The sequence below is a fragment of the Martes martes genome, assembly GCF_963455335.1.
Source record: "Martes martes genome assembly, chromosome: 17".
In the NCBI taxonomy this organism is placed as follows: Eukaryota; Metazoa; Chordata; class Mammalia; order Carnivora; family Mustelidae; genus Martes; species Martes martes.
Window position 1 is genome coordinate 7,127,547 of NC_137905.1, and position 22,267 is coordinate 7,149,813.

Sequence of the window (22,267 nt, forward strand, 5' to 3'; positions counted from 1 at the left end):
GGAGGAAACCTAGGTAAGGAGGGGCCTCCAGCAACTCAGGTGGGCCCAGGCACTTCTACCGCAGCCTCTGGAGAGCAGAAAGTCCATGGGGCTCAGATCGGGGGAGAAAGAGGACCTGTGAGCTCAGGCCCGTGAAAGCCTTGACCACTTCGGGCCAGTGGTGGAAGCAGGTGTCTCCTTTCCAAGGCATCTGAAGACGGATGGTTCCCAGGTCTGGCTGCACATTAGGGTCCCCTGAGTCCTCTCCCTGGGCCCCTCGAGACTAATCAAATTCTAACTTCTAGAGGGTGGGCAGCGTGAGTTTCCCTCGGCCGCTGTAACGCACGGCTGCAAACCGAGGGCCTTTATTCTCTCGAAGTTCTGGAGGCCGGAGGTCCAGCAAAGGTCTCGCTCACCGCAGCTGCTGCAGGGGGGTCTTTCTTCAGGAGGCTGCGGGGAGACCCGTCCCTCGGCCTCTTCCAGCCTCTGGAGGCTCCTCGTGCTCCCTGGCCTGCGGCCCCGTATCACTCCAACCTCTGCTGCTTTTGCTCTGATGTCTTCTGTTTGCCCCTCTGGTCTCCCTGTTGTAAGAACCCTTGTGACGACACAGGGCCCACCTGGACAATCCGGAATCGTCTCCCCATCTCAAAACCCTTCACTGAATCACATCTGCAAAGTCCCTTTGGCCACCTCAGGTCACAGGCTCACCTGTTAGGGGATTCGGATATGAACATACTTGAGACAGGACGGGTATCTTCCCATCTACCACAGGAGCTGAGGTGTCTCAAGGCTTTTCCACACGGTGAGTGTAGCCGAAGGGAGGTCCCTGAGCACGGCTGGCTCTGCTCGCTACCTCTTGGGGCCAGGTGCTGTGGGGACCCCTGGAGGGGACACTTCCTTAGCGCCCGTCCCACTCTACTGTGTCTAATGACAAAAAGAAATGGCGTAAAGGCAAACGGACGGTTCTAGCAAGAACACAGGCCTAGGTATCAAGAGACCCGGTTCCAATCCCAGCTCTACCTGAGACCAGCCACATGACTTGGACGGAGGGACTCAAATAGCTTGTGACCTTCTCATGTGTTAACTGAAGGTCGTGATCTTCAATGTTGTGAAGATAACCAGCTGCAAGGGACCCCACACGGGATGGCGGGTGTTCCGTGGATGCTGGCCCCCAAGGCTCTGGGCAGTTTAAAGGGTGCAGGGAAAGGCGGCTAAGGAGCCGACCCCCCCCCAGGCAGGTGATGTCTCCTGCTCCTCCTCCCTCCCCGCCTCACGGCCGCAGCAGCGAAAACACAGCCCCTGCGGCAGCTCTAGAATCTGGAGAATCCGGCCCGGCTGGAATTGTTAGTCAGTTTCCCCTTTCCTGGCCCTGGCTGATAAGTATATCCGGCTGGATAAAAATATATCTACCCTTACGGTAAGATTCCCAGGCTGGGAATTCTCTGAGCATCCCGCCTCCAGACTGGGGGCGCGGGCGCTGCCTTTTCTACAAACAATCTAGCGGCCACTCGGGGTCCCCGGGCAGCGGTGAGTGGGCGAGCCATCTCGGTGCCCTGCCGTGCTCTGGGACCGAGAGGGGCTCTTACTGCTGCTGGGGGAGAGGCAGGCCAGGCTGGGCAGGGGCAACAGGATGCAAACCATGGCTCCTTTTCCAACCTGTTTTGTTTATAAGCAGCCGTGTAAGACACAAAAGCATACTAACCAGCACATGGTCTTGCCGAGTGTGGGCCACGGCTCTCAGCCACCGCCGAATTCTAGCTCACTGAGTTCTCCCCACGACCCTGTGGCCGCACACCCTGTCATGGTCCCCGGGAGACCTGAGGCACAGTGGGGAAGGCTCTCACCAAAGAACGAGCTGGTGGCGGAGGCTGGGTTTGAACCCCGCAGCCTCGTGTTCAACGGGTGGGCCGGCTCCTCTCGAATCTAATTTAAGAAACGTAGTTTGGAAGGTTCCTTTCAGATTCCTGATCCTGTGGAACACCTCCGCAGGTCACCCCAGACACTGGCAGACCCGCGGGGGCGTCCCCCCTGAGAGGCCTCCCCACACCTCCAAGGTGGCCCTCGTTATCCCCATCTCGCTCGCTCAGGGCCGTCTGTCAGCGGCACACAGCACTCTGCCCTTGACCCCGGGCGCCCTCGTTCCTCAGTCTTCCCAGCGACGCAGCCTCCAAGTTGATCTGTTTGCTTCACTGCTCTGGTCCATCCCTCATTGTTTTCTATTGAGGTGAACTTGACATAACACAAACCACTGAAAAGTGCACAGTGCCGTGGTATTCAGTACAGTCTCCATGGCGTGCAAGCCTCTCTACGTAGTTTCCAGAACATTTTCCCACCCCGGGTGCCCAGGAGCACTCATCCCCCAGTCCCCCTGCCCACAGGCCCCGGCACCTGCGGATCTACTTTCTGACTCCGGGGATTGGCCTTTTCTGGACATTCCATACAAACGGAATCCTACGTGGCCCTTTGTGCCTGGCTTCTTCCCCGTGGCATCATATTTTCAGCGTTCACCCGCATCAGAGCCTGTGTCTGTGCTTCCTTCCTTTTTCTGGCTGGATAATATTCCAGCGCGGGGATGGGGCGCAGCTTGTGCAGCCGTCCATCCCTGATGGACGCTCGGGCTGTCTCCACCTTGTGGCTACTCTGAGCAATGCAGCTGGGAACCCATATCCGAACCCATATCCGAATCCCGATCAAAGTTTTCCACGGCAGCTCGGGAGGGTTCCGATGTCACTACACCCTCAGCAGCCTTCCATCCCCTCTGCTGTTTTGTGATGACCGTCCCAGTGTGTGTGAAGTGTTGCCCCTCCACTTGCAAAGCAGAATGGAGACGCCACCCGGCCCCCCCATCACTGATCCAGCCCGGGAACCGGATTCCCAAGGTCATCCTGGAACTCGAACCCTCTGCCCTCACAGCCCAGGGCCCTGCAGCCCCCAGGGTGACTTTATTTGCAGGGAATGTGTGGAATGCGGAGAAAGATCTTCGGGTACAAACAGACTGGGGCCGGCAGAGGCCGCTGACCCCACCCTTGGGAAAGGGCCAGGGCAGATAACTCGGAACACGCCCCTCTCACATCCGAACTTCAGAAGCTACTCTGGACCACAGGCCAGTCACAGGAATGAATTCCCTCAGGCTCTCCAGAAAGCTGCAGGTTTCTTTTTTTCAGAATCAGAACACAAGAATGAACCAGCACAGGTCACTTCTAAAATAAAACACACACAAACCCACTCAAACTTAGTGTTTTAAAGATAGACCTTAGCTCTCGTTGGCTTTTCTTTCAGCTAAGAACGGTGGTGGGGCAGCATGGACCCTCCTAATGGGCTTCCATCCAGGAGTTTCCCCCCAACTGACCCCTTCAGCCACAAAACTGTTTGATTTTCTACCCTTGGCCGTTAAGGAAACAGATGAGTGGCTTTCAAAAAGGTCTGTCTTCCTCCCCAGAGAGAAAGGACGCTGGACAGCCCAGCCTTGGATCCCATCTCTGCCCCCTCCTGGAACACTGGACCCGTGGGTTTGGCAGAGTGCCAACTTCTCTGGGCCTCAGTTTCTCTGCTATAAAATGGGTTGTTGGGAGAATGAAGTGAGTTAACAGGTGAGTTGCTTATCTCTACCTGTGCCGTATCTCCACCTGCATCAAAACCAGCAAGTACCCCTCCCCCACGGGTAACAGGCAATCTGGGGTAAATTTCTCCAGGACTGGGTTCATACAGACATATAGATATGAAATATATATTCATTCCACCCCATATGTTCCATTTGTTCTTTTGCTGTGATTTCAGGGTGACTATGGCCGACTTACATAGCTCTGATCTTACTAATAGATTCTTTAAGCCGGTCGCCCCTGATCTTTGGTAGGGATCTCCCTCTGGCATGCTGTCAGCAGCACTGGTCATTGTAGGCTTGCTGTCTCTGGGCAAGGGAGCGAGAGGAAATTACAGAGACTTCCGTCTGCTATAGAAGGAATTCTCCAACATCTAACTGCACTGTTGGTATCAAGCTCCTCTATTACTCTGAAGTGTCATTTCTTTCCCTCTTCCAAGGAGGGTCGTGCTTTTTGGCAGGGGGTGGGGAAGGACAGAGTAGAGACTTATTCTGGTAGGGCTGGAAGCCACGAAGGCAATGACCGTGGAGAGTGGCTGTCAAGGAGTCGATCTTACATCAAGAGTCAGGATCCAGGCAGCTAAGACCCAAACCGTTTCAGCTGAGGCACAAAAAAGACTAATCCGTTCGGAAATCAAGTCAAGCTTTATCGATGATGCGGATTTACTAGGAGCCGCTGTAAAAATTGGAACCAACCAGAATGGCTTCTCCATCAAATTGTTTTATTAGGTTAATTAAACAGCTTAAAGACGATTCATTTTGTTCGGTACCCTTCTAGAAAATATTTCAAGTTTTAAATGAACTTCCAATACATAAAACAAAATTACTTTACCATAGACAAATTTCAGATCAAAATACAACACTCTGTTTCTGTTTTCTTACAGTTATAAAATCCAGTCGATACAAACTACATAAAAAAGATAAAACACTTTCACTGATCCTCGGTACAAGAGAACAGCACGACTGCAGATGTCCCCCAAGCACAATTCCCGCGCTCGCGGACGGGGATTGACCCGCAGTTACACCCCACAACACACTGAAGCAGGTGAACAAAGTGCGTGCTACCAGACTGGACACAGGCAACGGACCCCTTTGTGCATCGGTATTACTTGTAAACCATCAAGCAACTCTGTAAGAAACGTTACGAATTCAAAGTTACTTCCACTTTGCTAAATTTCATACCAGCAAAGGAAGAGAAAGTTACTCCACAGAACAAATGGGTACATTTGGACCACGGGATGCTGGAGACGTGACAGTTCAGTGAAATCAAGTCACCACAATTTCTCTACTGTCCTACTGAGTTTGAGGAGTACAATTCTACAAGCCGTAGCTTTCCGGTACCGCAGAGATTTTCAACTGTCCATACAATGTCTTTCCTTTAGCTTCTGTGCATTTCACTGCAAATCTTTGTGTTTTTTTTTTGTTTTGTTTTTTTTGTTTTTCAAGCAGGAGGTGTTTCCTGGAAGATCGGAATACCTGTCACACAATACAACCTCCAGCGAACACACATCTGAGTGGACTGCTCCACTTGGAATCTTATCAGATCGTAAAAGCTGCAGGGTTTAAACTAAAATGACTCTGTATGCGCCATGTCAAGAAACATAAATTATATGTTAATTAAACGAAGACTGCTGTTCAACCAGATGAATTCTGATACCGTGTCCTCTGAACTTGGTATGTGTGAAATTTTCCTTATGGCACGGAAATCATCAAAATGGCCAATCAAGAGGGTGCTAAAAGTCAGTTCTTGACAAGGGCGACTATCACGCATTTATGCCCGGTGCCACGCAGGCTACGGGCCAAGGTGGGGGCGTCGCTGGCCGTTCTGCCGGGCTCGGGGCCCACTCTGAAGATCAGCCCTAAATATCGGGAGAGTCAAACTGAACTTACGGTCCTGTTTTAAGGAATTCCCTTGATCGTTTTCTTCCAGCGGGAGATCTGCCTCAGTGATACAAACCAAATGAACCCACCGCTGTGTCATGAGTTACGGATGGATCTCATTCACAGATCGAGACAAGCCTCTCCGTTACTGGGGGCACACAGGGATAGCACGAAGTCTGCCCGAGCCTGCCTAACGTGCTTCTTCAACTATGGTGGCTAAGGAGGACGGGAGCGGACGGGGGTGCAGGGGGGAGCTGCATGCCGCAGAAGCAGCGCGGGCCGCCCCGGTTTGGGGGAGGGACACCCGCGCACGGGAGGCTGCCGTGAGCGCTCGACTCCTGGGCCGAGACCGTGATTCCCGCTGTCCGGCTGTCAGAATCACAAATGGTAGGATTCGAAACAAAACAGGCATCGCTGTGTCCCTGGCGACAGGGAGGGGTGCAGGAGCGAGGAAACAAATGAAAGCTGTGTTATAAGGGAGTCAAAAGGAAAAGAATCCCGCCAACAGAAAAAGCCACTGATGGCTGAATTACGCGAGTGTTGCTAAAGAGTCTGTGCTTTTCTCCACTAAAGGCCTCTTGATACATCTCCCGCCATGAAGTTACCTGCCCCTCGGAATGTGACTATTTTCACGGAGAGCCTGAACTCTGAGGTCCCACGGAGGAAAGAAGATGCTGTGAACCCACATAAATCGGTTTTAAGCTGATGACACCCTTTTGCCCCATGCACCATTTCCTACATAGTTTTTTTTTTTTTTTTTTTTTTTTTTTTTTAACAAAGCGTTAAGAGTCAAAGTCAGTAAGCACATGCTAGATTAACAATAATACATGTTATCTTCTGGAGTTTCTTCTGAAGCAAAAATCTCTTTTGAAAAAAATATGAGAAGATGGTCTCGCTGATTGTAAACGAGCAATCCTAATTTCCGATTCTACTCACTATTTGAGCGGCATGTTCTGAAGTCAGAGCTACGGAAGAGAAAAAGGAGACCACGGTCTTGCTATGCTCTCCCGAATGCTCGTGAGGACGGCGCAGGGCCCAAGCCCCCGGATGAGCCCCGTGGCGGGTGTGCAGGTGGCAGGAGCCCAGGCCAGCCCCCCGGGACCCCCCAGCAGGCCTTGCCAGGCGATGTGGGGGCCACACAGTGCCTTGAGGCTGGGCGCTGAGGTAGTACGTGTGGCATCTGGAGCCCCTTCTCTTGGCTCAGAGAGGAGCCTGTGTGGGAGGCGGCCGAGCTGGGCCCCCACGAGGCTCTTTTTGTCTAGAGCTGGCCATGCCTCAGAGGGGAGGCTCCGGCCCTGAGCTCTACCCGGGGAGCAGCAGGGCGGTCTGGACTCTGGGAAGCTCCCCGGAGCCGGGGCACAGGTCTGGCTCTCTTGCACCAGGCCCAGCTGGCTGTGGAAAGTGCTAGTCACAAAGGCTGGGTCGGGAGCTCCCAGAAGAATGCCTTTTCAGTAAATACTTTCAGGCTAACGGGCTGGGAAACACGAAGGTTTTTTTGTTTTTTGTTTTTTTTTTTTTCAATTTTATTTATTATTATTATTATTTTTGTTTTGTTTTCCCCTTTTTCCCCCTTTCTGGGATACATACTTTATATGCAGTTAAAACCCCCAGCTGGGACAGATGTGGGATGAGGAGCGGAGGGCAGGGCGGGAAGGCCAAACAGAGGACCCTCAAAAACAAGACCGGAACAACCTCTTCCACCCCGACTGGAGTCCCTAACTTGTGCAGAGACCCGTGCCAACTGAGGAGGAGCCTGTTTCCCGGAGACCCCCCCAGCAGGGTCTTTGGGCAACCACAGTGGGACGTGGGGAGGAAAGCCAACACTGGTTCAAACAGAGCTTATTAGTAAGCCAAGACGACTCGAGAAATCAGAAAATGCACCCAAGAGATGGGAGAGCACAGACGCCCTCCTCCACCCCTGAGGACCTGGGTGCACACCTTGGCTGATGCTTGGTTCCTCTGTTTCGGGGCAGATCTTTGCCAAGGCCGGGGAGGGCCGGAAGAGACACATGGAGCGAGGGGCAGCCTCCCTCCCCTGCAGGACTATGCCTTGTAGCTTCATAGAAGAGGGAAAGCAAAATCAGAAGAGGAATCAGATCCCTTGGAAACTCCTCTCAAAGGACGATAAGACTCCACTGAGCTGGAAAGGGCCTGGAGAGGTTGGCCAGCCCAGCGGGCCCAGCATACAAGCCCCCTCGAGAGCATTCCTGGCCTCGGTCACCTAAGTCCTACTCGAAAGAATGCAATTTTTACTTATCAGCTTTCTTACATCTGCAAAGACACCCACAGATTTCAAGCAAAAAGTAGATAAAAAGCAAGAACTGCTGTTCCAGTTGACAATACAGTTTTAGGGAAATCTCTAGAATTGTGCCTATTTCTGAAAGTTCTGCTGAAGAAGGATGTGGCTGTTGGCCGGAGGCCACAGTCAAGAGGCTGTGGACAGGAGGTAGTCAGGGAGGAAAGGAGGAGGGAGCACAGGTTGAAAGGAACAAAGGCTCTTCTCCCCAAAATCAGTGAAGTACAAACTCACCCACCCCAATTTTTTTTAACTAAGCTGTTTGTCTGCAAGGAGCTCTGGAGACGGTGACCAATATCTAGCCGCAAAGCAAGAACTCACGCACAGACGAGGTCGTGCCACTGGTCACAGCTGCAAGGGCTCTCCTAGGTAGCATGTTCAGAGACAAGTGCTCAGTGCCACGGAGGGTTCCTAACTCACCATGAGGCCACTCTGTCTCAATGTCTGCTGTCGGCCTCAGCCACGCATACCTGCGTGTTTTAAACAAGTCCCCAGAGGCCTGTGTCTCAAGCCTCTCCAATGGTGGCACCGGCGTCCATCAGTGCAGCCAGTGGACCAAGTAGCACAAGAGACTTCCTTTTCTGGCTACCAGTCCCACGCACGAACACTATTCTTTTTTTTTTTTTCCTTTTTAATTTATTTTTAAAACCATGCTCTACGCCCAAACTGGGGCTAGAACTGACGACCCTGAGATCAAGAGCCGTATGCTCTGCCGACTGAGCCAGCCAGGCGCCCTGTTCTTGTTTTTAAATACTTGGCTTATGTTCAAATTATCAGTGATTCCCCGCCCCACCCCTTTTTTCTTTTTCATTTAGGAACTATCTTTTCTAAACCTGGATATGAGACTATTTAGCCATCTATCAGATTGTCACAGCGCTGGGGAGCGTCACACCCAACACTTAATCCCTCCGAGCACTTTTCTCAGCCTTCTGGATCTTTAAACATGTCGCTAAGAAAAGTGTTACAAATGGCCATGGCACCTGTGGCCGTTCGCAGCAGCTCTGTCTGTCATGACTGTGTCATCCACTTCCCAGCCCTCTCAGCCCTGACCCTCCCTCCTTCCTTTTCTTATTCACAGAGAGAGCCAGAACGACTTTATAGAATGCCTTTCATGCTGCCACATCTGCTGGCCCCAGGGTGGGAACCGGAGAGAAAGTGACCGTATGGAAGGGTTTAAGGAGCTCACTTTCTGAATCATTTACTTAAATAGCCCTACTTTATTTGAAGGTGCAAAAGTGCTACACATACACACACACTTGTAACACAAATTTTGTTTGTTTGTTTAAGTTTCACATAGCATCCAAGTTGAGAGAGAACAGGTATACTGATCTCAAACAGAGATCTAAAATATCTACAGTTTATTCGACCAGTGTAGGTCACTACCTGTGACATCTTAGGGGAAAAAGAAAGATTCAACTTTGGTAAAGAGTTTTAAGTGTTTCATTAGGCAAATTCTGAATTGAGGTTTATCTAAAACACCTCTCATTGTTCCAAGCACATATTATAGGATGGTTCAGCTCTACAGAATCATCCTGAATTCAAATATTAGAGCAGCAGAAGGAGAGCAGTGGCACAGGTCCAGAAAGTAAATCATTTTATCAACACAAATGATGGTTTACTTATAGACCTCGTGGCAGCAGAGGTTCGAATGGGGAAGTGCGAAGGCCAGGATACATAGTGAGGGCAAGTGCTGCCCCCCATCCCTGGGGCTCACCATCAGTGACCCGAGGCTGAGGTGAGCGGCCACAGTGGCCATAGCTACGGGTGAAACATGGGCTGCCAGGTTCTCACCTTCATTATGTCCCTGATCTTCAAAGCAGCCCAAAGAGGTAAACACCCCCATTTACCCTACATTTGCAGGTAGGGAACTGGGCTCTAGGGCTGTAGGATTCCTGAAGGTCACGGTCTGCAGTCCCAGTCTCTGAGCCCACCCACACCCAGCATCATGACCTGGGTATCCTTGCAGCTACTAGATTTGCCTGGGAAAGTACACCAAGTATTTATACACGTTTTCCTCAAAATAACTGAAATAAAAAGGTTGGGGCTCAAAGGCCCTAAGTCTTGGTTCGCTCGGAAACCACTTGGGGAATGTCTCACGCCTGCTGCTAGCCCCAGGAGATGCGGATGTACTGTCATGTGGGGGGAAACTCTGCCTTTCGTTCTAAAAAAGTACAGGCTGGAAAACTAGATCACATTAGAGCACAACGACAGTTCCGTTGTTAGGTCTCACTTGGTCTGTAAGTGATTCCCGGTACGCTAGGTTTTTAGGAATGGGAGTAACTCTTTTGGGCACTGGGGATGCTGGGTAATTCCCATGAGAAACCACGCTGGGAAGGGAAGGTCTGACTGCAGGAATCAGTGGACCTCACGGCTCCCCCGAGCTTACCGACCAGGGAAGCTGACAGACGCAGGCGAGGACAGAGCCACGTGCAGAAGGCACGTTCCACTGATGCTCAAAGCAAATCCACTCACTCATCATTTTAAGTAGAACACAATTCTGTGTTGTGTGGTCAACCTCAACCCTGTACTTAGGAAACACTTTTAGATTTCATTTTAAAACCCTAGACTGGGGTGCCTGGGTGGCTCAGTGGGTTAAATAAAACCTCTGCCTTTGGCTCAGGTCATGATCCCAGGGTCCTGGGATTGAGCCCCGCATTGGGCTCTCTGCTCAGCAGGGAGCCTGCTTCCCCCCACCCCCTGCCTCTCTGCCTACTTGTGATCTGTCAAATAAATAAATAAAATCTTAAAAAAAAAAAAAAAAACAAAACCCCAGACTGTGAGAACCAAAAGAGAAGAGGAATCTACTAATGAACCTCAACTTTCATCAAAATTAAAGATTCTTGGGAAACAAATTCATGGAATTACACTTCAGAGCTCCTTAAGCTGCTTGCAGTAGCACCTTGTAGACAATGGAGCACCCCGCGGCCCCACGCATGTCAACTCCAAATGCTGGGTCTGATTCCACGGACACCTTCTCCCGTCTGGTCCTAACGGGACGGGGCGCAGGCCCTGTTTTACACAGCAGTGCTGTTTCAATATACTACTTCTCTACGTTATGAAAACACAGTCTTTTAAAGACTCTTTAAAGTTCAAGTTGAGTTTCAAGTAATCACTTCGCAGCAGCTCTAGGAGAATGATTGTTCCTCCTGATTAAAAGTGCCTATTTAAAAAAACAAAAAAAGTAGTAAAATGGAAAATACGCCTTAGAGAATTGTATTCCTCAAGGCCGCCCGCTGCTTGCTTCCAGGCTTTTGTTAAAGGACAGAATGTGTTGAATTCTCCTAAGTTGGCAGGGGATCAAGCACAACACTACATAATGAGGTAGCCGAGAACGGAGTTTTTCCTATAAACACAAAGAACAAGGGAATAAGTGCATGTAATTCTCATCCCCTTAAACAGGAAACACGATAAAGAGAGCTACGTATAGTCATGTTTATACCAAGTTCACAGGTTTAACTGGAAAAAACGTAACGCAAGGTTCTAACGTTCGCCTTATTAGTAATTGATGAGGAGGAAAAAGAAAAACAAGGTATTTTCAAATCTATGATTTTTGTGGAAATGCTAAAAATAAAGATCTAATAAATATAATTTGCCGACCAGAAAGAAAGACGAGCCTGCATCTGCTTGGGGTCCGACGGATCTGGAGTGGCCGTGTGTCAGTATGGGTCACGTGAATGGCTGGATCCGAACGAAGGCAGCGCGTGCACCGACGGCGCGGGCAGCCTTCCCCCTCCTGCTCGTGACTTCTCTAACACAGATCACACTGACGGAAGCATTTACAGCAGCTTCGCTGGGCCGTGAGGACATCAATATCGAACTCTATAATTAGCCTAAATTTCAGCTGAGCAGCAATTTTAAAGTATTAGTTTTTATCTCAAAAAAGAAAAAGCGAAGGTGACAGGTGTTCTCCCGTAGGCCATGATGCAAGGCTGTTTTATTTGCAGATATGTGATGTGATGAGGAAGGCGGAAGTTTAAAGACCCAATCAGATCAGTTAGAGAACTTCAGGGACAGAAGGGACCGCGAACACACTTTCCTCAATCGCACGCACTTACACCAAGGAACACAGAGTCGTGACCGAGCTCCTTAGGTGTCACGTAAACACAGGGATGGCCCTGGGACAAAGCTGAGATAGAGTTAGGATTCAAAATAGAATCGCTTCCGAAAAATACAGAAGTTTTAAAAGTTTTCCCAGTTGGCTTGCCAAAAAAATCGCAGAAGTCTCTATTTCCACAGTATTGACTTGACCACCAGCAGGCAGCAAAGCCTCAACCTGCTTTCATGTTCTTCTTCCACATGGGCAAGTGGGTCACCCCTCACCATCATACCACACATCTCTATCATTCCTGAACCGGCTAGAAAGAGTACTTCAGGCGTTATTAGCAAGTTAGCAAAAATACCTTCTCCAACACTCTGAGACACAATCCCTTCTCCCTCACTGATTTCAGATGTGGTAAGAAAAGTAGTATAAACGATGCTTCAGATCTTTAAAAGAGAAAAGTGCTTCTCTGTCAAACACGAATACTTAGTACTCTTCTTCTTACGACCTTCATAAATTCTTAATTTCCTCTGGCTAATGGACAAAGAAAACCAAACACCTTTCAGCTTACATCTGTGTAACTTGTGAAGGACATATTTGGGGGTTTAAGTTATACCACAAAAGATTATTTTATGACCAAAAATACTTGTACACCTAGAAAACTAAGTGGGAGTCTCACAGGCTGAACAGTGAAATGATAATGGTTTCTACTCACATGTGAGGTGGGGAACGAGGCTGCATCTACTGGGCCTGAGAGACTGCTCCCTGCCCAAGGGCGGGGGGCGCTGCACCCATCACGGAGATGTGAGGATCCAAGCAGTATGTTCTGGAAAAGGCTTGGAACCACATATACAAAACAATAACTAAAACCCAACACTAAGTGTGATAAACGGCATTAGGTGTGCTGAGGATAGGGTCCCCAAATCCTACAGAACCATATGGACACCAAAGAGGTCTGCATCCGTTAGAGGTCAGGCACTTTGCATTTTTTTTTCTGTACTAGGTTCTCACCCTATAACATGAGGACAGCCCGTCTGTGTACAAATGAGTCCAGCAAAATGAGTCGCTCATGGAGAGGACTTCTCAATCCAGTGATGAACATCGCTTTGACAACAAGAGTACTGTATTGCGGTAGCCAACCATTTACTGGCTGCCTGCTGTGTGCCAAGCAGTGGGATTAGCAGATGGCCAAGACAGGGTCGCTGCCCACAAGGAGTTGACCATCAAGAGGGAGGGCAGCATGAAAGCTCCCCAGAAATCCCAACAGAATTTTTGGCCAGTGCGCTAGAAGCATTTGCTGATTAAACCCAGGACAGCTTTTCTGTAATAATCGGGAATCTCCTCTCTCCCTGGCTCCCGAAGGCTCCCCGACCTCGTGAGGCGCAGCCACAGAACAAGGCAGTCTTACCCTTCCCCCTCACGAGGTGCTTCTTAAGGGGGTTCCAGCACCTTTTAAATGCATGCCAAGTGCCACCTCATTCTTTCCCCAGATAATCAGATGTCTTTATCTGACCACAGGAGGCTCTCTGGAATCAAGCAGGCCAGCAAGAAGGCAATACTGCAGTGTTTTCAGCACTCCTTGGAGAACTTTTTGGTTGGGTACACTGAAGTAGGAATGCACCAAATGGAACCCCAAAGGACCAAGGCAGCTAAAGAATGTCTCCAAAAAACCCAATTACTACCACAAGTAATGAGGCACCACGGCAAAGACAGCCCTATCTCTACCAGGTCGGTGTAAGGATGTGCTTCCTGTATGTTGCCTAGGGAACCCCACCCTCCACTTATAAATTATAAAAATGGCACCGTCAAAGCGTTGTTGAAGTGGCGACGTAACCAGACCCTTCAGTACAAAGAATATACCATCCATCATTGCCCCAATACTCTTTTTTGGTTGTTGCAGTCTGAGCAAAGCCTACTGTTAGCTATCAATGCCTCAGAGCAATGAAATAAAGAACTGATGAAATAAGCAATGAATTTAAAAATTTCTTAGGCCAAATCTTTATAGCCTACCAACTATACTAGTTGGTGAACACTGTTCTTAATCCCACTAAAGAAATGGAAACACCAAGTAAGACTTCCTACCAACTACAACTCTATGAATATTTACACCCAACATGAGTTTAACTCAGTAGTATAAACTGAAGGGCCATGGGCTCAAGAATTTATCTGAAGCACCAGAAGACAGTAATATATGTAGTCTTGAACTACAATTGGAAAAGTAAACATACAGAAACACACTTACCAAGTCACATAACACACACACACACACATTCTCTCCCTCTCATGCTTTTCCCTCTTGCAGGATACAAGCACTCTCACACACTCACCAAAAAACCCCCAAACAAACCACTTCATTTTAAATTAAACACTTACCTCTTCGAAAAATCTATATTTGGATGCATTAAACAAACAAACAAACAAACAAACAAGTCTACTTTAGACCGCAGCCTAGGAGAGATCCTTTAAATATTCACTGACTCTAACCTGAGACAAGTTTCCTTCTGTTGGCGGGATAATGAAAATACATTGCACTTCCCCCAAAGGTATTTTATTTAAAATTTTAAGATCTATCCTCAACTGCCAATTCCAACCTATGCCTGGTAAAAGTGCCTTGTGAAAAAGAAGTATTAAAAAATTTATCAAGAAAAGATGTTTCAAGGCATAAGCGGAATGTTAAACCTGCATGAAATGAGTTAAAATTTATTTCACAATACCGAAGTAACGGTCATTTACAAAAAAAGGTCATAATTAATTTCCGAACATAATAAAATTAAATATATTCCTACACTTCAACGTAGTATTTTAATATACATATTATATATAGGAAAATAACAGTTTGGCACTTAGCAGCTACTGTTGGTGATAGCATCCCATATTATGTGGCAAATTTATTTAAAAAAAATTACCTAATTTCTGCAGCTACTGTGTCAATGAACTGCATAAAAAACTTAAAAAAGAACTGTTTTTATAAAATGAATTAACCAAGTCATGCAGGCACTAAAAATATTGCAACAGGGACTCATTCACTCCTAAACAATGAACTGTCTCCTTGGAGAGGCCTGGCGTAGACTGGGAAGAATTTTAAGCTTCAGAAATTAAAGAGAGAGAGTTGCTGACTGTCACAGCGTCCACAGGACATCAGTCACTGCTTTAACGTACCCCAGCTGCAACTTCTGAAAGCCAAGGTTCTGTTTTGTACAGGATATGCTACCAAAGAAAATTCACTTTTTCAGCGATTCGTTTCCCCTAAAAAATGAATCTCTAATTGGAAAAAGAAGTTTGCTTTCTCTGCTGTGGTCACGTGGCTTGCTTTGATGAAAAGATACCCCAGGCATCACCGGGAAGGTGTGCAGACTACAGCTGACTGGTACACAATACAAAGAAAAAAAGGTCAGCTTTGCTTTATACACTGGATTTGACTGCGTTACAGGAACGTGTGGCAAATCTGGCCTAGTGCCTCTGATACAGAAGATGAACACCGCGTGCCTTCTTCTACTAGGATCTCCTGCCACACACAACATTCCTGAGAACCCTCACAGGCAAGGCTTCTCCCAGCAACTTTTATAGCATTGTACTGACTCCTAGTAGGTGTAAGAAAAAAAAAATCTGCAGAGAGGGGGTAACCCTTTTTTCTGTTCATGGTGCGGGGGTGGGGGGGGGGACATAAACCATGTTTCATATGCATGTTGTTAACAGCATACAAGCATTCCATCTAGGAAGTTTCCAGAAGAAACTCCTATTCTCAAATTTGTAACCGAAGGATACATTTATACATTTATTAATTATTAAGACAAAATACTGCTTCTTACAGCCATTTACCAAGAGAGGGGAAAAAGCTGTAGGAAACAATTAGAAATGAAGAGCTCTGTATTAAATCGATTAGAAATCTGATATTGCATAAAATTCAAATTATGATGTCATCAAGCGCTCTGAAGTCTCTGACTGCACACTAAGGTGGCATAATTTGAACGGAAAACCAAAGTATCTTACAAAATAAGTGCTATTAACGACAGACCTTTTTCCCCCAATGGGAAGTGGGGTGACATGGGAGTGCAGGAGAGGGGCGGAGGGTGGAGGAAGAGATGATTCGCTCTACTATGAACAGAATGAAATTAAGTTGAGGTAGTTTATTCTACCAGCCAAACTTTACTTATAACATAATTTGTCTAAAACTCTTGCTAGTAAACGGCACTGAGAAAATTCTGCTACAAAGACTAGATTCTTACGCAGGTGTGCGTTCTAAGACAAGTTTTCAATCCTAAACAGTAGTAAACAAGACTTTGTGTGCTTTCGGACAGATTGAAGTTTTTGATCCCTATATATTTTGTCTGGACAGTTTTTGTAGTCACAGCAGACCTTTATGATTTGTCTGACTTATGTCTTTCTTCTAGAAAATCTCCCACTCTGCTTAATAACCTCGTGTTTCTAAAATGGTTCTGATTATTTGCAAGGAGGAACAGCACTGCATGAGATCCTTCACAACTCCAGAACTACCCCAGAAATTATGGCATGATGTATCTGAATTAATACAGAAGTTAGCAACTTCCCTTAAATTCACACGAGGGCTGCAACCTGACTCATGGATTTACTGAACCTTTAGATGACTAAGATAGAATGTCGTAAACGAGAAATTTTATCTTAGTTTCAATTCATGATAATATAGTTTAAAAAAGAGTCTTCGGACACAGTACTAGTAGTAAATGGACACTAACCGGCATACAGTCCAATCTAACGTTTTAGGCACAAACCTTAATCGGTCAGGCAGGGTTAGGCATGATATTTCCTTCCAAGTGCAGTAGGAAAGCAATCTTGGTATGTTTGGATATGTTGATTTGCATATACGGATTTTTGTTTGTTTACCAAAGCCAGGTACTCGAACACAGCAGTCACTCAGATATGAGTTTCCTTCAGGGAAAATGCACCTTAGGATTTTAACTTCAATATTTTACATGATACCGATTCCCACTTCCCTTCTCCCTTTGACAGTGACTAGCCTCCGTTTGTCTGCAGACACATCTAAGTGGAGGACGGGATTCCTCCAAGGGAGCTTTTCCCACAGTTACGGGTTTTCCCCAACGAGAGCGGAGCCTCAGGCTTCTAAGCATTACAGTAAAACCACCAGAGTTACCACACAAAGCCCGGCACACAGAGCAAGTTTCGGCTGCCACCTCTGTTCCCCTCGCAGAAAGCTGTGTCACGGTGCGCTTGGTTGGGAGCGTTGCCTCTGCTCCGGCCCCTCTTCAAGGCGAATGGACACGGATACGGAACAGGCCCTGCTGGAGCTGCAGGCGGAAAAGCTTGCAATTTGCAATGCGTAAGGCTGCACACCCGGTGCGGCGAAGGTCAGACGGAAGGAGTGGCTTCGTGTGGTGCCAGGTCCCGGTGCTTCTTTTAAACTCACGCACGTAGTCGTAATTGGTACCTAGACCGCGAGAAGCAGCAGAGGTGACACAACGTGCCTTGGAGTCACTGGGAAACACATCCAGCAACATCACCACGAGGGTCTTACCTGTATCGAGGTCTCCGATAACGTAAATACTGGCTCCTATGGGTACAGCTCCGTACACAAAAGAGGAGCTGGCGGGGATGCACAAGTTCTGGTCGTTAAGATAGATCCATCTGCAAGCGAACACACGGGCAAAACCAAGGACGTCAAGAGGATGACCACAAGGTCTAGGAAGCCGAAAAAACTCGGTGAGCCAACTGTACCAGGCACCGTGCCAGTTCAGCTCAACCCGCATCCTCACTGCCAGGTAACTGCTGAGTTCCTTCCTGCCACTCTGGATACTAGTCTGGCCTGTGCTAGAATGTCGCCTATACTGAAACGTAAAGAGCAAGCACTGTTCAACCCGCTTCTTTTGCTCAGCACCATGTTCCTGGGATTCACCTACACAGTTGCTTGCATCAATAATCTGTTTCTTTCTAAGCGGTATTCCATGACACAGAGAGACTAGAATCTGTTTATCCGCGCACCTGCTCATGTTCATTTGGGGAACCGCCAGTGTCTGGTTATGGTGAATAAAGCTGTTGTGGGCACTGGAGTGCGAATCGTCTTGGTGGCTATCATGTCATGGAATTGATCGGTTATATGGTTTAACATATATTCCACCGGATAATAAAATGCTGCACTATTTTCCAAAGGGTGGTGCCATTCTGCCTTCCGATTAGCAACATCTGGGAATTCCAACCACTTGGCATTACCTCCTGCTGTCACTCCTGACAGTCTTTCTGACTTGTAGCCGTGTGAGCAGTGTGGGCTTCCCTGAGAGGAGGGAGGCGTGTTTCCATGTGCGCTCACTGGCCACTTCACCTGTCTTCTTTTGTGAAACGTCTGCTCAAAGAGTTGCTCATTTTTTAAATTTATTTTTGTTGTTGTTTCGTTTTTTAAATAGTTCTTGCTTTCTGTGTCCTTCTAGGAAATCCTTGCCTATTCCAAGGTTGCAAAGGTTTTCCTCCCTATACTTTTTTCTGGAGATTTCATAGTTTCGGCTTTTATGTTCGGGTCTTACAACGCATTTCAAGATGCATTTTGGGTATGGTGTGGGGCAGAAGTTCACCGTTCCTCCACACAGACATCTAGTCGCTCCAGCATCATTTGCTGAAAAGATGTTTCTTTCCTCACTAAATTGCCTTGGCACTTCTGCTGAAAATCAATTTAATAAGCACAAAAAGGATCCAGGGCTCCACAAAGAGGTGGCTGATTCCCCCACTGAGAGAGAAAACACGAGAGGCGTCTGAAGCATCTTGTGCTGCCAAACAGGAAGTGCTTACAGGAGGGCGGGTGTGTCCAAGGGACACAGAGCTAATAGGAAGGTGTTCCCAATGGCCAAAGTTGGAACAACTGAGCAACAAAATAAATAATGAGAGTACTGGATTTGTAACTCATAGAATAAAATAAATATTCCTGAATCTATACTGATACAAGTAAGTAACTGAATACATCAAAAAAAGAAATAGGGAGAAGGGACAGGTCTTCTCTTTACAGAATTCCAGTTAACAAATGTAGACAGAATGAGGGAAATAGACCAGCATCAGGAAACCACCACAGTTATAGTGACTGCAGGGTGGGTCCACTGACGGGTGCTTAATTAGTGGTCAAAGTTTGAGAGGAAACGGTGCATATTCTCAATGATCTCTTCCAGGATTTTTGTAAATTAAAAAGAAAGAACAGCAACTTCATAGTGGTGAAACCCAACAGACCCCACCTTAACCAGGTAATCAATGTTAGCGTCACCGGTACTAAGACATGGAGACAGCACGTCCTCCTCAATGGCGTGTATCACCTCTGTGGTGTTCCTGCCAAAAACGCCCAACCTCAGCCTAATCATGAGAAATCATCAGACAAATCCAAATGAAGAGATACGTACACCAATTATCTTCAAGAATATCATGGTCATGAAAGGCAGGGAAAGACCAAGGAAACATCACAGGTTAAAAAAGACTAAAGAGGGGTGCCTGGGTGTTTCAGTGGGTTAAGCCTCTGCCTTCGGCTCAGGTCATGATCTCAGGGTCCTGGGATTGAGCCCTGCATCGGGCCCTCTGCTCAGCAGGGAGTCTGCTTCTCCCTCCTCACCCCCCCGCCTGCCTCTCTGCCTACTTGTGATCTATCTCTCTCTCTGTCAAATAAATAAAATCTTAAAAAAAAAAAAAAAAGCCTAAAGAAACACAACACAGTGTATTGTGGGATCCTGCACAGCATTTCAGAGCAAAGGGAAAAGAGAGTTGAGTGGACGAGCTGGTGCAATTGGAGTAAAGACTAGGGGCGCCTGGGTGGCTCAGTCGTTAAGCATCTGCCTTTGGCTCAGGTCATGATCCCAGAGTCCTGGGATTGAGTCCCGCATCAGGGAGTCTGCTTTTCCCTCTCCCCTCTGCTTGTGTTCTCTCTCGCGCGGTGTCTCTGTCAAATAAATAAATCTTTAAAAAAATAAAAAGACTATAGTTTACTTAATACTTAATACTGTACCAACATAAATACCTTGGTTTTGATGTCGGCACTATGGTTACATAAGATGTTAACACAAAGAAAAGTTGGGTGAATGGCTTAATGGGGATTTTATTTTTGCAACTTTTAAGTGTAAAAGTGTAAAATTAAAAGTGTAAAATTAAGTGTAAAATTATTCCAAAATTAAAGTGGTTTTTGTTTAAAAAACAACAACCTTAACAACCATAGATTCTGCTTTGTAATAATGTTCACTTAAGGTAACTGGACCAATTTCCTTTTAACGGCTAACAACACAGCCGGGGTATAGCAGCCCTCTCAGACTTTGGAATGTATCTAAACCCTTTAGAACTACCAGTGTCCAATACCACTTGTTATTCGAGCAGACGGCGTGTGAGCGTTATTCCTGTATCTCTAACTCTGCCATCAAATGTCCAAGAAGCCAGCGGCTTAGACCCGAATCATCTGGCTGTTAAATACAAATGTGAAACTTTTCTACTAATCACAGCACTTTGATTTCAAAGAGCTCTTCCCAGATTGTTATAAAGTAGCAACTTCCATATTTTGAATTCTAAGAAACATGGAAGCAAAATGCTTCGCGATCACATAACAACTCAGAACACAGCTAAGGCACAGCCGCCATATTTGAAGTACCTTCACTCAACTTCTGATTCCCGCTCTGTCTGAATGCTGACTGGTATCCAGCAGTTGGCTGGAACTGGGAATACAGTTTGGCCGCTGGTGTCAATATGACTTTAAGAAATAGGGGAAGGGAAACATTCCAGAACTGTCACTGAAAAGTGAAAATAGGGACTTGAAGAGGCCTTTGAAAGAAAATGTTTGAAAATATCAAACTATAACTGGCTTATTCACATTTTATGTCTTCAGGGCTAAACACAAATATCTAAACCTTGACCTTTAAATTCTTCCTAGGTTCTGAATCAAACAAAGCTGATGAGAGTGTCCCCAGGCCTGTCTGCCGCTGAACCCTACGCCCAGGCCCAACCCCCGTGCAGAGGCACACAGCTCTTCCAGGCAAATCCATGATGGGGCCATACATATGCTCACGAGGGTAACTGCCACTTCTAAATGAGCATCTACAACTAGGCTGTTTACAGAAAGGCGCATCAGAATACAACAATATTTTGGCGTAATTTTGTAGAGTTGAGAATCTCACATTATTCTTCCCCGGAATAATTAAACAAAGCTCAAGAAATCAGGCTATGTAGATGATCTACCAAATTTGTTCCAAAGCAGATCAATGACTCAGAGTTCCTGAGTTCCAGAAAAACAATCCCAGGTGATCTATTTCATATAACGCTGAAGCTTCGAATGAAACGAAACTAACATAAAAAACTGAACTACAGCATGTCTTTAGCTAGTTTTTTTTTTTTAAACAGGTATAAAAGGCATATGGTTTTGCCTTCTTTCTCTGCCATCTATCACCTCACTGACCTTGGACAATTTAGCTAACCGTCATCTGTGAAGTAGGGAGACCAAACACCACCACTAACATCCAAGGACTTGCGGGGATGAAAGGAAGTGGCCAGTGTAAATTACATCACATAGCACCCAGCACCTAGTGGGCGTCACTAAGTAGCAGTCACCTTTCTACTGGAGGAAGCAACAGTATGCCTTTAGTTACAATGTTTTCAAACACGGACTTCTCAGGACTTGAGGCTACCAAGATGTGTCCTCTAGTTGCTGAGAATTAGCAATGAAGGAGACTTTCGAATATAGCCTGGCTTGGAGCAGCGAGTTTCAGCAAGAGCAGTGTAGGAGGGAAAGACAGGCAAGGAGAGATGGTGCAGGGCTGGGGTGGGGGGGCAATCAACTGGAGAGGAGAAGTAAAGACAGAGGGAGCTTTAGTGAGGTTTCTGCTTCCGGGGGGAGAAAGAAGCCCTCCCTTAACAAGCCGATCGTCCTGCGAGGAACTCTGGATAAGAGTTCCAGCTACAAACTCTGGGTAAGATACAAATGACAAGTGCCTGAGGCCTCTGGAGACTGAGCAAAAGGAGGCAGATTTGAGAAAGAAAGGAAAACTGGAACCAGCAACCCAGGAGGAGGGGTTTCTGGATCTTTGGTAGCTTTGGCCAAAGGCAGCATGATGCTGGCAGCTCCAGGGGGCTGAGACGCCATGAGAAGACCTGCCATCTCTGTGGCCACCAGAATCAGGGCAGCCAGAATCGTCAGAGCGTATGGAAGTCTCAGAAAGACAAGAGGTAGAGAAGGATGCCTAATTTTACATGCATGTGCTTGTCTCAAGTCTTGGACTGACCCCGGAACCGTGAGTGCTTGTAACTGAGGCTGGCTTACAGAACCGGAGACAGGGTTGAGCTGCCGTGTGCTGCAGGCCTGACAGCCTGCCAGGAGCCGAGCCAGGGGCCCGGCCTGCTCGAACTCTCAGTGCAACACTCTGAAGAATGGGAAGAGACTTCGGGGCCCCGACAATATGCCATTCACAATGTTAGGGATGCAACCCCGAATTACTCAACAACAAAAAAAAGCCAGAAAAATGAGAACCTATTCTCGAGG

General features: G+C 47.2%; 1 protein-coding gene across 1 annotated transcript in view; it reads right to left on the bottom strand.

Annotated features, from left to right (window-relative positions):
* Positions 1-14,477: 14,477 nt before the first annotated feature.
* GAN (gigaxonin) overlaps positions 14,478-22,267 on the bottom strand; it is a 49,750-nt gene continuing 41,960 nt past the window's right edge. The window contains exons 10-11 of the mRNA XM_080827657.1: positions 17,303-17,412; positions 14,478-17,215 (exon numbers count right to left, since the gene is read on the bottom strand). Of these exons, the coding sequence (XP_080683783.1) occupies positions 17,034-17,215; positions 17,303-17,412 (292 nt within the window). The 3' untranslated portion in view covers positions 14,478-17,033. The remainder of the gene's footprint in view (positions 17,216-17,302; positions 17,413-22,267) is intronic.